General features: G+C 41.3%; 1 protein-coding gene across 1 annotated transcript in view; it reads right to left on the reverse strand.

The window, feature by feature from the left end:
- The window catches only part of vps53 (VPS53 subunit of GARP complex), a 234,501-nt gene extending 219,978 nt beyond the window's left edge, over positions 1 to 14,523 (reverse strand). The window contains exons 1-3 of the mRNA XM_060848004.1: positions 14,423 to 14,523; positions 9,554 to 9,634; positions 3,978 to 4,027 (exon numbers count right to left, since the gene is read on the reverse strand). Coding sequence (XP_060703987.1) covers positions 3,978 to 4,027; positions 9,554 to 9,634; positions 14,423 to 14,518 — 227 coding nt within the window. The 5' untranslated portion in view covers positions 14,519 to 14,523. The remainder of the gene's footprint in view (positions 1 to 3,977; positions 4,028 to 9,553; positions 9,635 to 14,422) is intronic.
- Between the last annotated feature and the right edge of the window lie 2,203 nt (positions 14,524 to 16,726).

Here is a 16,726-nt window from a genome sequence, read left to right on the forward strand (position 1 = left end):
AGTGACTTTGACTTGCATGCACAAGTCCCAAGAAATATCACAGAAGCATTATACTAAAAAACAGATGACACCAAACCATTAAAAAAAAGTCACAAAACAAAAAACCTTTGCCAAATAAGCTGGTTTTAATGACTGTCTTACATAAGTAAAATGAGGCAGGAAGACGGGGAGATGCAGGGAAGGCATTCCCACGTTTAATGCTTAGACAACTGAAGGTGGGGCCAAAAGTGGAACAATTAATGTCAGAGATGTTCATGAGGCTACAGTCATGCGGCTACATCAGTCCTCTTAAAAAACACGTTCAATATGCCCACCATGGGTGATCCATGATTACAATCCATGACACAAAACAATTCATGTTAAAAAATGCAACAATATTTCCACAAATTAATTGGAGGTGTAGTGGACAGCAAAGAGGGTTACCTCAGATTACAACAGGATCTTGACCAGATGGGCCAATGGGCAGAGAAGTGGCAGATGGAGTTTAATTTTGAAGCTTCAGAAGTGAGGGGTGACCTGCTGTGCTTTCTCCAGCATCACACTTTTCAACTGTGACTTTGAATATGTAAAACAACATTAATTAGGACAATAATGACACTGAAGAGTGACAAATTCCCGTGACTGCAGGGTCTCCACTACTGAGTTTTAGAAAGGCGTAAGTGAAAACATTGGCAGTATTCTAACTATAACCTTGCAAAATTCCCTGAATTCAGGAACTGGTCCTGTCAACTGGAAAAATCACATATTCCACTGCAACAAAGGCAACATGGGAAAAGTCAGAAACTATATACCAGTTAGCCTAGTATTAATTGCTGAGAAATGATTAAAAGTAATTTTCAGTTAGCACATTTGAAGAGCTTATAAATCTTCAGTTGACCTTCAACCACAAATTCGAGAATAGAAAAATAAGTGGCATTGAGCGCAACATGGATATAGAGTTACAAGAAAAATTCATAGATCAAGTAAATGCTCAAAACAGTGGCAAATGTACTTCAATATATGCACAAAGAAGGGCATAACAGGATAAATTAAAGTGCTTTTCAACTGGTGAAAAGCCACAACCAGTAAAGATCCAGGTACATAAAACATTAAAGCATCATAGACAGCTATAGGAAATGATCAAAATAGTGAATGGAATGTTAGCCTTTAATCTGAATGACTAGAATACAGAGATTAAAAATGCTATCACAGCTATCTAAAACTCTAATTAGATTAGGAAACCCTGCAATCCTAGAATACTATGAGCAGTTCTGGGCACCAAATCTTCAGAAGAATGTAACGGTTTTGGAAATCCAATGTAGATATACCAGAATGATATCTGGACTCTTAAGGGTTAAACTGCAAACAGTAATCAAACAATGGATGTATTTCCCTGAAATTTGGACAATTAAGGATAAGATTTGATCAATACTTAAGATATCAAGGGAAACCAATAGCTCCCTACATACTTTGTTTTTGCTACTGGAGAGTCTAGGACTTACAACAGTATAGCATAAATAATAGAGTGAAATTAAGAAACACCTCTACAAACAAAGAGTGGTTGGTAATTTAATTACTGTGAAAGTGATGCACTTTACTCGGCTATCCTGAAATATTTCGATCAGACACTAACTAATTTAAGGGGTGATGATATTCTAGCGGCGTTATCCAGTGACTCAGGTAATTTCATGGGGACCCATGAAAGCCTGAAACAGCAGACAATGAAATTTGAGAGCAATAAAAATCTGGGATTAAGACTGTGTAATGATGATCATGAAACCATTGCCGATTGTCAAAAAAACCCAATCTGGTTCATTAATGTCCTTTGGAAAAAGAAACTAAAGAAACTGAGGACTGCAGACACTGGAGATCAGAGTCGAAGAGTGTGGTGCTGGAAACGCACAGCCGGTCGAGGTAGCATCCAAGGAGCAGGACAATCAATTTTGCGAGCATAAGCCCTTCATCAGGAACTTATTCTCGAAATGTCGATTCTCCTGCCTGTCGGATACTGCCTGAACAGCTGTGCTTTCCCAGCACCACACTCTTCGATTTACAAAAAGAAAGCTGTCTTATGACTCCAGACCCATAGCAACGTGGTTGACTGTGATCTTCCCTCTGGGCAATTACAATAGGTAATAAACACTGGCGCGGTTAGCAACTTCCATGTCCAGTGAACGAATAATAAAACCTACCACCTACCTTTGAATTTACTCATAAATTAATGTCGTCAATCTCAATCAATAGAAATAATGGAGACAGATTAGCAAACTGAAACCTGACATAGAAATCAAGAGATTAATGTTTCACAGACTTAATGTAGACAAGACCCCTTATAATTTTCACTCAGTCAGGTCATCAGCTACAAGGTGCTTGAACATTTTTACTAGCATTTATGGAATCATACCAATAAGTCTCATGCACATGCTATTTGCAAATACTGCATGCAAAGTGAATACAGCATGTAAAATGCCTAAATCTACACAAACTTTGTATAAAAAGTATAATTTATATTTTGGTGCAATCCCTTAGTATTTATCTGCATTACAAAATCCTTCATTTCCACAATGGAAAATGCCATTGAAATTAGTCACATTCTGATTACACTCAATAATCACATTTGAATGTTACACTTCATTTTGATAACTTGTGCGTATTGCCATTGAAGACTGACAAGTTAATATATTAAAAAGTCCCACATAAAATAACATACATTTATACCCTGCCCTTAACATAGCAGAATATCTCAATCATATTCATAGGAGTGTTATCAAACAATATTTAACACTGAGCCACATAATTTGATTTTAGGGCAGATGACCAAAAGCTTGGTCAAATAACTAAGTTAAAAGGGTGTCTTAAAGGAGGAAAGAAAAGCAGTGAAGTGGGAAGGAGTTCCAGAGATTTGGGCTTCCACAGTCAAAGGTATGGCAACTAAAATACGCAAAAAATACAATCGGGAAAGTTCAGAAGTCCTGAATTGCAGGAGTGTACCTGAGATTTCAAAAGGAGGGTAGAGAGCAGGGGACGGGGCGGTGCGGGGAGGGTGGTGGGGGGGGAAGAGAATGATTTGAAAACAAGGTACAGAACTCTCAAAGTGAAGGAAGAATTGGAAATAATACAGCAGTTCTTTATGATCAGGAAACTATAGTGGTTAAAATTAATGATTTCCAGTTAATGCAGTCCTTAGGGCACCACAATAGTGAGAGTTCAATATTAGGAACAATTGCTTTGCTGGGGAAGCTGCAAAATGGTGACTCCAAAGGTCAGTGCTGAGGCCAAACTCGTCACCTCATCACTTGATCTATAAGTGACCAGGAATTAGAAGTAGAGAAAAACATACCCATATCATCGAACAATAACAAGTTGGAAGTTAGTGTTAATAATATCAACACGTAAACACATACAACAAGCACTGTCACTGTCACTAAAAAAAATAACTTTTTTTAAATGAAACTAGTTAATATATCCCATTCCCATGTTCAGATTGTTTTGTTGCAATATAGCTGTGTACATTATCGAGATAACATTATGTACATGTAACCAGCTCAGTACCTAACAACTCATATATATAACACTTTTAACATAGAAAAATACCTTAAGGTACTTCGTGGAAGTGAAATTAAGAAAATGAATAGCAAAGATAATCAAAGGAATAATCAAAAGCAAGTCAAAGATGGGTTTTAAGGAAGTGCGGAAGCCGGCAATGCAGAGAAGCTTTGGGGTAATATAAGAGTAAAGCAGATAATGCCACAGCCAATGATGGACTGAGGGTGTGCATGTGAGGGGAGGGGTGTGGCTACAGAGGGTGCAGGTTGGAGCAGGGGACTCTGCTGCACAAGACCATCAAGTGAAGTAAACCAAAAACTACTGTTGTTGTCAAACAGGTCACAAGAATAGAAATTATCAATCTTCAAATATGTACATTCAAATGAGACACTTAACTGGCACACTGTGAAATCTTTCCTACCAATCAAGGGACAACAGTTTATTGCACTTACCTGATTTTTAGTCTAATCTTGTTTACAACTTCATCAATGTTGGCCAAAGACTTAGGGGAGAAAGAAAAGCAAGAATGAGAACACTCAGTTTCCAAACAAAGAGCTGCTTTAAACTCAGTAAAACAGTGACTCCTAGTGGAGTACAACAAATAAGGCACAGTTAATTCTTCAAGCAAATATCGATTCTTTCAATCTTAATTTCTTTTAACTATATACATCAAAATCACTCCATCTAACATAGTTAATGTGTTGGCTCACTCACATAGAAAAGTTACCAATTGAGTACTCACAATGCAATTAACTTAATCACACAACTGGCATCCCAACACAAACCAGATCAATAACAAGTGTATTTATACAACATTTTTAACGTCATAAAATGTCCCATGTTACACAGAAGCATTTGTAAGTAAATATTGACACCTTGTCACATAAGGCTGTGTCTTGGCAGATAGCCAAAACAAACTTTAAAGGAAAGAAAGGTAAAGAAACAAAGGGATTATAGCATCTATAATCGGAAACAGACCCTTCGGTCCAACCTGTCCATGCCAACAAGATATCCCAACCCAAACCAGTCCCACCTGCCAGCACCTGGCCCTATCCCTCCAAAAATTCCAAGTCTTGCAGCTGATGCAGCAGAAGGTAATTAAAAGTTATTCTTCTTGTATATTCTCCTCTGCATAAGAAACAAGACCTTTCAGGCAAACATTAGAACAGTCAAATCCAGAAGTAACAAAGGTGTGAACGAGGCAATTGAGCCACAGATTGGAGGCAGAAAAAGATAGTTGTAGCAAGTGCCATCAAAAACCCACCACAAAGTCAGACATGAAATCAAAACTGCAACCAGGCAGACTTAGTCTCAGTTGCCTGGAACAGAGATGATTGCTGTGGCTAGGGAACAGAATTCGATGCTTTAGTCTTCCCAATATTTGGGAAGTATTTGCCTCTTCCCTCCTTACTGTCAGATAGCCAGTTTGATAATTTAGCACAGTGGAGAAATTCAGAGCGACAATGAAGAGCTACAGCTAAATGTAAACATCACACATATGAAAAGTAGGAAGGTACCTTGGATAATGTCACCAAGGAGCACCTGAAAGATGGGAAATAAGAGGATAGATCTCTGGGCGACACTGACCATAATAGTACAAGTGCAAGAAGTGGAGCCATTGTGGGAAATGGCACACTGGCTATAACAGATAGATAAGAACAGAGCAAGGCAAGTGCAGTACTATGCATCTGGATGACAATGGAGGAGAATACGTGATCAACTTTGTCAAAAATCAGAAAAGGTCATCAATTCTCCAAGAACAAAAACATGTAATTTGAATAGTCCCTCCTTAAAGTGCTAGCCTTAGAACTACGGTAAGGCAAAAGAGTTGATCCTATTGTACATCTGTTGAATTGTCTGCTTTCAAAGTAACCAGGAGGTAGTCACATTATAGCATCAATACAAAGTGGTCCTGTCTAATGACATTGCAGTATTATTGCAAACGCAGCCTACATCTGAAATCCATGCCAAATTTGGCCACCCACAGTAACAAATGAGATTCACTTCACATTCGTGCTTGATTAAATACAGGCTGATTTTATTCATTCACAGGATATGGGTGTGATTTCACAAGGCCAGAACTCATTTGTCGATCACTAAAAGGAGGGATCTTGAATACTGCAGTAGTTCACTTCATAGTGGTCTTGAACCAACAGCATGGCTCAGCAGACCATATTAGTGTAAAAAGTGAGGTCTGCAGATGCTGGAGATCAGAGCTGAAAATGTGTTGCTGGTTAAAGCGCAACAGGTCAGGCAGCATCCAAGGAACAGGAAATTCGAGGTTTCGGACATAAGCCCTTCATCAGGAATGAGGAAAGTGAACGAGGCAATTGAGCCACAGATTGGAGGCAGAAAAAGATAGTCGTAGCAAGTGCCATCAAAAACCCATCACAAAGTCAGACATGAAATCAAAACTGCAAACAGGCAGGCTTAGTCTCAGTTGCCTGGAACAGAGATGATTGCTGTGGCTAGGGAAAAGAATTTGATGCTTTAGCCTTCCCAATATTTGGGAAGTATTTGCCTCTTCCCTCCTTACTGTCAGATAGCCAGTTTGGTAATTTAGCACACTTTCCTCATTCCTGATGAAGGGCTTATGCCTGAAACCTCGAATCTCCTGTTCCTTGGATGCTGCCTGACCTGCTGCACTTTAACCAGACCATATTAGTGAACAATCAAGGGTCAATCTTGTAGCCATGAGCCTGAAAAGTCAAACCACAGAAGGATGGCAGATTTCCTTCTCCAAAAGTAGAACAGAGAACCAATTGAGATTTTGCAACAATCTGGTAGCTTCCTGGGCACCAATGGGGATATCAACTTCTATTCCAGACTTAACTGAACTTAAATTTCCCACTGTCATAAATGGCACTCAAACTCCACATTACTAATCTAGTGACATAGCCTTTGTATCATCGATAGTCACACGTGAGGTGCCAGTCAAGACTAGAGGTTGGCTAACGTGGTACCATTACTTAAGGGTGGTAAGAGCAAGCCAGGGAACTATAGACCAGTGACGTTGACGTTGGTGGTGGGCAAGTTGTTGGAGGGAATCCTGAAAGACAGGATGTACATGTACTTGGAAAGGCAAGGACTGATTAGGAATCAACATGGCTTTGTGCATAGGAAATCGTGTCTCATGAACTTGATTGAGTTTTTTGAAAAAGTAACAAAAACTATTATGAGGGCAGAGTAGTGGACGTGATCTAAATGAACCTCAGTAAGTCGTTCGACAAGACTCCTCATGGGAGACTAGTTAGCAAGGTTAGATCTCATTGAATACAGGGAGAACTAGCCATTTGGATACAGAACTGGCTCAAAGATAGAAGACAGAGGGTGGTGGTGGAGAGTTGTTTCTCAGACTGGAGGCCTGTGACTAGTGGAGTGCCACAAGGATTGGTGTTGGATCCTCTATTTTTCATCATTTATATAAATGATTTGGATATGAACACAGAACGTATAGTTTGTAAGTTTGCAGATAACAGCAAAGTTGGACAGCAAAGAAGGTTAACTCATTACAATGGGATCTTGATCAGATGGGCCAATGGGTTGAGAAGTGACAGATGGAGTTTAATTTAAATAAATGAGAGGTGCTGCATTTTGGGAAAGCAAATCTTAGCAGGACTTGTACACTTAAAGGTAAGGTCCAAGGGAATGCTGCTGAACAAAGAGACCTTGGAGTGCAGGTTCATAGCTCCTTGAAAGTAGAGTTGCATGTAGATAGGATAGTGAAGGTGGTGTTTGGTATGCTTTCCTTTAGTGGTCAGAGTATTGAATACTGGAGTTGGTTGGTAGGTCATGTTGCCGCTATACAGGACATTGATTAGGCCATGCTTGGAATACTGCATGCAATTCTGGTCTCCTTCCTATCGGAAACTTGAAAAGGTTCAGAAAAGGTTTACAAGGATGTTGCCAGGGTTGGAGGATTTGAGCTACAGGGAGAGGCTCAATATGCTGGGGCTGTTTTCCTGGAACGTCAAAGGCTGAGGGGCGACCTCAGAGGTTTCTTAAATCATGAGGGGCATTGATTGGATAAAGAGACAAAGTCTTTTCCCTGGGGTGGGCGAGTCCAGAACTAGAGGGCATAGCTTTAGGGTGAGAGGGGAAAGATATCAAGGAGACCTAAGGGGCAACTATTTCATGCAGAAGGTGGCACATGTACGGAATGAGCTGCCAGAGGAAGTGGTGGATGCTGGTACAATTGCAACATTTAAGAGGCATCTGGTTGGGTATATGAATAGGAATGGATTGGAGGGATATGGGCCAGGTCCTGGCAGGTGGGACTAGATTGATTTGGGATACGTGGTTAGCATGGACAAGTTGGACCAAAGGGTTTGGTTTTGTGCTGCACATCTCTATGACTCATGCCATTGCATGCAGTTTTTCCATCCAGACTAAACAGTTTCAATCAGGACAATCAGTAAATCGGCAGTATTTTCATTATTTCCCTCAAATGGAAAAAACATGTCCAGAGGAAACTGGCATTCTATTATCCGAATATTAGATTATCCAGCAAGACTCTAAGGTTGCGATGCTTGGCTAAAATGTGTTATCCGGCATTCAATTAACTGAACAGAATACTCCCCACCCGTATACTTCAGATAATGGAGGTTCCTCTGTACATGCTAACACCATGCCTAACAAAGCATAGGGAAATCACTGCAAAATACTAGCACATAATCACATTTAAAATGATGGATGGATAAAGTTATACAAGCTTGACTTGGTGGCAGAAATCTCTAAAAATTCACAAAATCTTATACAGGATATTTTTGAAGGGTTTGTTTAACTCCTGCAGATTAGCAACTTTAAACCAATCCGGAATATTCCAAAAAGAAAATGGGATTTTATTTTCCACCAATTTATTTCTTTCACTTGTCTCTTTCTACATGAGCTTCCCTCCATTTTGTTTACATTCATGAGCCAAGGGAAAGAGCAGTATTCAAATTTGCCCTCCCACTGATAACGCTCCAGACATAGCCCCACAATAAGGATTATTACTCTTCCATTTAGTGCATGGAAATCAATTTTCTTGAGGCCTCAGTTCCAATGGAAACCTCTTGGTCTTGGGCTCCCTTGATGCATGTCAACTCCAAACACAGCCAATAGGGAGGAATCCCAAAAGAAATCTGCTGAATGCAATGATCGCTGGCAGCACATGCCAAATTCAACCAGAGCCAATCACTTCCAGAAAAGTATGCCATCAGCTGAATATAACTACATGACACCCACTGTTACATAAACTCAGTGTAAAAATTGTTATTGAAACCAAGAAACTAGTATCAATTGATAAGGATTTGAGAAGATTAAAGATTATCTTATGAACTTTTTAAGACACGGACGAAACAGAAATGTGTTTTCAGTCAGGATTTTGCATCTCTGGAAATCAGAGAAAAAGGTTGATATTAATTTCCTTATTTACAGTTTCTTATACAGCCAACATATCTGGCCTCAAATGGACGAGAAGCTGATCTAAGCACCAGAATGCGTCATACCAGCATATTTCCCCATCAGAGACTCCTAGCCCAGAGTTGTCTGTAATTCAAAAGTACAAATGGTATTTAAATAACACAAATACTTCAAACTATTTCTGGGCTGCAGACTCGCAGTAGTGCATTATATCTCTTCTCTCAGGACTGCACTAAAGCACTGCAGGTGTCACTGTCATGCAGACAAATTCAGCAGCCATTTTTTAGACAGCAATGCCCAATAACCAGTAATGAGTGAATGAGCAATTATTTTTCGTTTATACTATCTAGCAGCCTCATTAAAGGAACTCTAAACACAGAATAAATGCCCCATTGTTAAGCAGCAAATGAATGTCTTCCTAAGAATAAAGTTTTTAAAAACCATGCCTGGCAGATAAATACACTATGGTTTCTGCAAAAATCCAGCAATGATCTACTCATTAAGTAGCTTCTGATGGTTGTAATGGACAGTTCAGCTATCCAGAAGAACATAATTACTGTTTGACAGAACACTTGAGAAATCACGGCATAGAAAAAAAAATCCACTGTTCTTTCAGCTCTCCTACCTGTTCTGTTGGGAAGAGTGTGTTGATGTATTCCACAGCATTGAAATCAGCCCTGTCCAAGGGATCCTGGCTGGGGAACACCTGTGTGATTCAGTGAATGACATATCAAATGCTTTACTCAAAATTATTATTCTCAGTAACATTAAGGCGCTTACCTCCGACTCTGTACAATCTTGAGGAAAGAATATGTAGTTCTAAATTAATTCTAGCAGTTTTTTGAAACATGAAGCTCAGGAAAATCATTTAAATCTCTTATGGTTCATGGTTTATACACTAGCTCTGGTTTTTATTTTGCCATTTCTCTCCTTCTTTGCTGAAGATAGCAACTCCTAAAGGAGGTGAAGTATTCTTCACAATGCATGCTTAGCCAATTTTAAGAACAACAGCTCTAACCATCAACTGTTTAAGAAGGGTGGTAAGGACAAGCCAGGGAACTATAGACCAGTGAGCCTGACCTCGGTGGTGGACAAGTTGTTGGAGGAAATCCTGAGGACAGGATGGACATGCATTTGGAAAGGCAAGGACTGATTCGGGATAGTCAACATGGCTTTGTGCGTGGGAAATCATGTCTCTCAAACTTGAGGAAGTAACAAAGAGGAGTGATGAGGGTAGAGCGGTAGATGTGATCTATATGGTTTTCAGTAAGATGTTCGACAAGGTTCCCCATGGGAGACTGATTAGCAAGGTTAGATCTCACAGAATACAGTGAGAACTAGCCATGTGGATACAGAACTGGCTCAAAGATAGAAGACAGAGGGTGGTGGTGGAGGGTTGTTTCTCAGACTGGAGGCCCGGTGATAAGTGGAGTGTCATAAGGATTGGTGCTGGGTCCTCTACTTTTTGAAATTGACAGAAATGATTTGGATGTGAGTGTTAGAGGTACAGTTAGTAAGTTTGCAGATGACACCAAAATTGGAGGTGTGGTGGACAGCGAAGATGGTTACCTCAGATTACAACAGGATCTTGACCAGATGGGCCACTGGGCTAAGAGGTGGCAGATGGAGTTTAATTCAGATAAATGAGAGGTGCTGCATTTTGGGAAAGCAAATCTTAGCAGGACTTATACATTTAATGGTAACGTCTTAAGGAGTGTTGCTGAACAAAGAGACCTTGGAGTGCAGGTTCATAGCTCCTTGAAAGTAGAGTCGCAGGTAGATAGGATAGTGAAGGTGGCATTTGTTATGCTTTCTTTTACTGGTCAGAGAATTAAGTACAGGAGTTGGGAGGTTATGTTGCAGCTGTACAGGACATCGGTTAGGCCACTGTTGGAATATTGCATGCAATTCTAGTCTCCTTCCTATCAGAAAGGTGTTGTGAAACTTGTCAGAAAAGATTTACAAGGATGTTGCCAGGGGTGGAGGGTTTGAGCTATAGGGAGAGGCTGAATAGGCTGGGGCTGTTTCCCCTGGAGTGTCGGAGGCTGAGGGGTGACCTTGATCCAGAAAGGAGTTTGCAAACTGCTTTAAGATGATCCCAGATCTCCAAAGGTAAAAGAGAACAAAGCTTCCCAATCCCAAAAAAATTATTTTGCTTAAAAAGACATTGTTTCTCACAAGCAAATTCTCTACATTCCAACTTGTTAATTTAAAGTCTGATTCTATCCACAGTTCTGGTAAATAGGTTTGACCAAAAGGATAATGAGTTTTTGGATGAAGTCCTTTGTTATCTCAACATATTTCCATGACGCAAGATTCAGAACAACCATGAACTTCGAGTCCAGTATGACAGTTTTTCAGAGTCATATTGAACTCGAAACTTAACTCTTTCTCTCTCCACAGATACTGGCTGAGTGTCTCCAGTTGCCAATATTTTCAGTTTCAGATTTCCAGCATTCACAGTAATTTGCTTTTACATTAACCCTGATGACTCCTTCAGAATCTCTCAATACATTGGGTACAATGATCCTATTGTGATCTCAAACAAGGCTATCTCCTTTCTTGTGAATCTACTTACCCCACCTCAAAACTTTATTCAACTGGAGTCATTTTCTAATATGAGGACACTATCAACACCTTGTCAAACAGGGCAGCTGAATCTTTCTCCTAACCATTGTATTTAAACAAAAAAGGCAAAAATCACTTAATAATCATTTCAGTTTTGTTCCCACCTAGCATGCAAGCTTTTACATGTATTAGTATTAAACAATTCCATTCATCTGATATTCCTTGTAGTGTGCATGCATCTAGTTCTTTAGATCCCCAGTTTTCACATACAACTTACCATTACCGACAAGTAATTCTGCAAACAAATTATTAATCAGGTGATTGACAGACTTGTGAAAATGGTAATCTTTGGATGAACTTTAGGTGACTTATAGGTGGTATTGTCCAATTAATATAAAACAAAGAACTGCAGATGCTGGACATCTGAAACAAAAAAATAAATTGTTGGAGAAACTCAGCAGGTCTAGCAGCATCTGTGTAGAGAAAACTGAGTTAATGTCACAGGGTTGGGGGAGTCCAGAACTAGAGGGCATAGGTTTAGGGTGAGGGGGGAAAAGATTTTTAAAAAAAGACCTAAGGGGCAACTTTATCACACAGAGGGTGGTACATGTATGGAATGAGCTGCCAGAAGAAGTGGAGGAGGCTGGTACAATTGCAACATTTAAATGGCATCTGGATGGGTATATGAATAGAAAGAGTTTGGAGGGATATGGGCCAGGTGCCAGCAGGTTGGACTAGATTGGGTTGGGATATTTGTTTGGCGTGGACAGGTCGGACTGAAGGGTCTGTTTCTGTGCTGTACATCTCTATGACTCTATAATTCTTTGAGTCCAGTGACCCCTCATCAGAATTCCAATGAATTCATTTTCATTGGTGTCATGTCTGGAATAATACTCTGATTTTGTGTGTTAATATTCTACCAATTGTGGAATTGCTTTATGGAGATATTTTGGTAGGAACAGGAATGGAATTCAATTTGCACAGGAATTGGGTAAATACTGGAATAAAATTAATTATAATCTTCCAATGTTGGGAAATTGGTGTAAAGAAAATAACTAATGAAGAATCACAGAATCCCGACAGTGTGGAAACAGGCCATGAGGCCCAGCAAGTCCACACTAACCCTCAAAGAGTAATCCACCCAAGTCCATTCCTCTACCTTATTACTCTAGGTTCCCCCTGACTTATGCACCTAATCTACACAACCCTGAACACAGTGGACAATTTAACACGGCCAATTCACCTAACCTGCATATCTTTGGACCTTAGGAGGAAACTGCAACACCTGGAGGAAGCCCACACAGACACAGGGAGAATGTGCAAACTCCCCACACAGCCACCAGAGGCTGGAATCAAACCCACGCCCCTGATGCTGTGAGGCAGCAGTGCTAACCACTGAGCCACCATGTTGCTTTATTATTTTTAAAATATATTTATAAGATGAGACTGTTACTGACAGAGTCAGCATTTCTCCCCTCAAATTAACAGATGATGGTGACACTTTCTGGAGTTGGAGCAGTATTTGTATTGTAAAGTAGTCACTGTGCTGTTTATAGATGTTTTCAGGGTTTTGACCCACCAGTGAAAAAGCTGTGACATATTTCCCAGTTAGGAAAATGTGTGACCTAGGGGAGGGAAGGCAAGCTTTGGTGATCTTTTGTGCCTGTTGTCCTTGCCCATCTAGGCAGTAGACTTCATAGAATTGAAAGATGTTGTCAGAAATGAGCTACTGCAAAAGAAATGAATACTTGAAGTGCTTGATAACAATCAAGCAGTCTCCTTTGCCCCTGCTATCAAGCTCCTTAAGTGTTATTGGAACTGCACTCATCCAGGAAAGTAAATAATATACCATCACAGTCCTGCCCTGTACATGGTTGATGGTGGAAAGATTCTCAGGAGTCAGAAATTGAGTTAATAATGGCAGAGTATCCAGCCTCTGATCTGCTCTTCTATGCACAGTATTGTATGACAATTTCTATTTTTGTTTATTAGTTGAAGAATCTGGGCAAGATGGATTAAAGGAGACAAGCCCAGCAAAGTTTGGTGGGTGATTGTGTGATATATTAGGACAGCTCTAAGCTCAAAACTGTAATTCATTTTCATTGGTGTCATGTCTGGAATAATACTCTGATTTTGTGTATTGATATTCCACCAATTGTGGAATTGCTTTATGGAGATAATGAAATGGGAAAATTTGGTACTTGTGATGCAGCAGTCCCAAAGATGTGACTGTGCTGCATTGCAGGTTCAAAGATTTTTAGTTTAATGTCCGAGTAGAAGTGCACCATTTGGCTCTGTGGTTAGCACTGCTGCCTCACAGCATCAGGGACCCAGGTCCAATTCCAGTCTGGGTAGAGTTTGCACATTCTCCACAGGTCTACATGGGTTTCCTCCAGGTACTCCAGTTTCCTCCCACAATCCAAAGATGTGCAGGTTAGGTGAATTGGCCATGCTAAATTGCCCGTAGTATTCAGGGATGGAAGTTTGGTGCATTAGTCAGGGGAAACATCAAGTAATAGGGTAGAGTAATGGGTTTGCAGGGTTATTCCTCGGAGAGTCAGTGTGGACTTGTTGAACCTAATGGCCTGTTTCCACACTGTCGAGATTCTATGAATTTGACCCCTCAAGTCAGAGCTGATCTTTTTAAAAATCGACGGGTTCACAGTTTGTGTCACCTCCTCTGGTAGCTGTGTGAGTCGTAGCTCAACAGGTTTGGGCAAAAATGCAAAAGTAAAGGAGTCTACTGGTTTGGAGAGATGACTAAGAGCTGTTGTGACTCAGTACAAGTGGCCAGGACCCTGACAGACAGCTGTCAACAAACAATTAATACCACCCCACCCTGGACTGTCACCTCACCCCGCTCCTCGCCAAAGTTAATAAAAAGCCTCAGCCCGCCCCCCGTCACTTTCGAAGGGCCGCCCTGTACCTGCTCGATCGCCTGCTGCACCTCCGGAGACAGGTGCAACACACCCTCTAACTCATCCACACACTCCAGCTCTTCCTCCTCCATGGTGGCGGCCATTGCCGGCGATTTGCACGCTGGGATACAGGAGGACTCAGCCGAAGACTGGCCGGGAGGCTGGGTCATCACGTGATCTGGGCGGAGCCCCAGGTCATTGAGAGATAAAGAGAGAGAGATTGTTGGAGAAAATTAGCAATTTCTGGCAGCTAGGAAAAAGTGGCATTTAATGGGGGACAGGGTAGAAATGAGGAGATGGAGCCCAGAGAGAGTGAAATAGATATGAAAGGTGTAAGGAATGAAAACATTTCTAAAAAAATGAAATGGAAAAGTTTAGATTGTATCATCTACAGTGTGGAAACAGGCCATTCAGCCCAAGAAGTCCAGCACTCACTTTCACCTCCAAGTCCACACCGACCCATTTCCCTCTGACTAATGCACCTAAGACTGTGGGCGATTTAGTATGGCTAGTTCATCTAACATGCACATCTTTGAATTGTGGGATGAAACCCACACAGACACAGGGAGAATGTGCAAATTTTGCACGGTCACCTGAGATGCGATATCAAACCCAGGTCCTTTATACTGTGAGGCAGCAGTGCCAATCACTGAGCCACCGTGCCACTGTAAATAAGCAAGGAGATTATGGATAGCAGGTCAGGGGCAGAAGAAAAGCTGAATAAGTGATAATAAGAGCAAAGGGCAAGGGAAAATGGATGAGCTGTACTGAATGCCACCCATTATAGTGGTGAGAGACTGAAAAAAACTGCAGACGCAGGACTCCAAGGTAGACAAGCAGGAGGCCGGGAGAACACAGCAAGCCAAGGCAGCCACACCCTCCCCCCACTTCCATTTATCTCATTGACCCTTCTAGTCACCAACTGGATTCATTCCTCCTAGCGATCAACCAGGCCATACCCTATCCCTGTGTTCACCTATCTCTACCTCACCACCCTGCACCACCACCCATCTGCAACTCTACTTACACCAAACCCCAGTCCTGAAGAAGGGTTGCACCTGAAACATTGACTTCTCCACCTCCCGTTGCTGCCTGGCTTTCTGTGTTCCTCCAGCCTTCGGCTTGTCTACCCATTATTAGTAATCCCAGGAGAACATGGGAATAGGTGACTGTGCTAATAACAACCCAGGTCATAACAGAAACAAAAACAAAAGTTGCTGGAAAAGCTCAGCAGGTCTGGCAGCATCAGAACCGTTCTGAGGAAGGGTCACTGGACCCAAAATATTAACTGATTTTTCTCCACAGATGCTGCCATATCTGCTGAGATTTTCCAACAAATTCTGTTTTTGTTTCTGTAATGACATTGGTCGCTTTTAGCACAATCACCTATTCCCATGTTCTCTTAGACCCATGAAAATGGATGTCATTCAGTACACTCACCCATTTTCTCCTAACCTTTGCTCTTATTCAGCCATCCTGACCTGCAATCAGCAGGTGTGGCAGCATCTGTGGAGGGAATCAGAGTTAACGTTTCAGGTCCAATGACCCTTCATCAGAACGGTTCTGATGCTGCCAGACCAGCTGAGCTTTTCCAGCAATTTCTGTTTCTGTTTTTGTTCCTGATTTACAGCATCCACTGCTCTTTTGGTTTGTATTTAACCGTGTCATAACAGGACAGGACGTGGGTTGGATGAAAAATACATGGAAGGATGTGAATCAAGCTCTAAAGTTATTGAACTCAATATTGAGTCTGAGATGTTGCAGGGTCCCCACACAGAAAATGAGATGTTGTTCTCTGAGCTTTTGCTGAGGCTTGCTGGAGCACTGCATCAAGCCTGTGATGGAAATGTTAGCCAGGGAACACTGTGGTGTGTTGAAGTGACAGACAACTGGAAGCTTGGGGTCATTTTTGCAAACAGAACATAGGTGCTTTGCAAAGGAGTCACCCAGCCTGTATTTTGTCTCCCTGATGTCGAGGAGACCACACTGAACAGCAAATACAGTCAACTGAACTGAATGAAGTACAGGTAAGTCGCTGCTTCATTTGGAAACTATGTCTGAGGTCTTGGATTGTTAGATGGTAATTGGGCAGGTATTATACCTTCAGCAATCGCATGGGAAGATGCTGTAGTGGGTGTAAGGCAATGTTGCGAATGGAGGAGAAATGGACCAAGGTGTCCTGGAGGGGATGGTCCCTGCAGAATGCCACATTCCTGATGAAGGGCTGATGCCCGAAATGTCGATTCTCCTGCTCCTCAGATGCTGCCTGACCTGCTGTGCTTTTCCAGCACCGCACTCTCAACCCTGCAGAA

This window comes from Hemiscyllium ocellatum, chromosome 31, assembly GCF_020745735.1.
Source record: "Hemiscyllium ocellatum isolate sHemOce1 chromosome 31, sHemOce1.pat.X.cur, whole genome shotgun sequence".
Taxonomy (NCBI): domain Eukaryota; kingdom Metazoa; phylum Chordata; class Chondrichthyes; order Orectolobiformes; family Hemiscylliidae; genus Hemiscyllium; species Hemiscyllium ocellatum.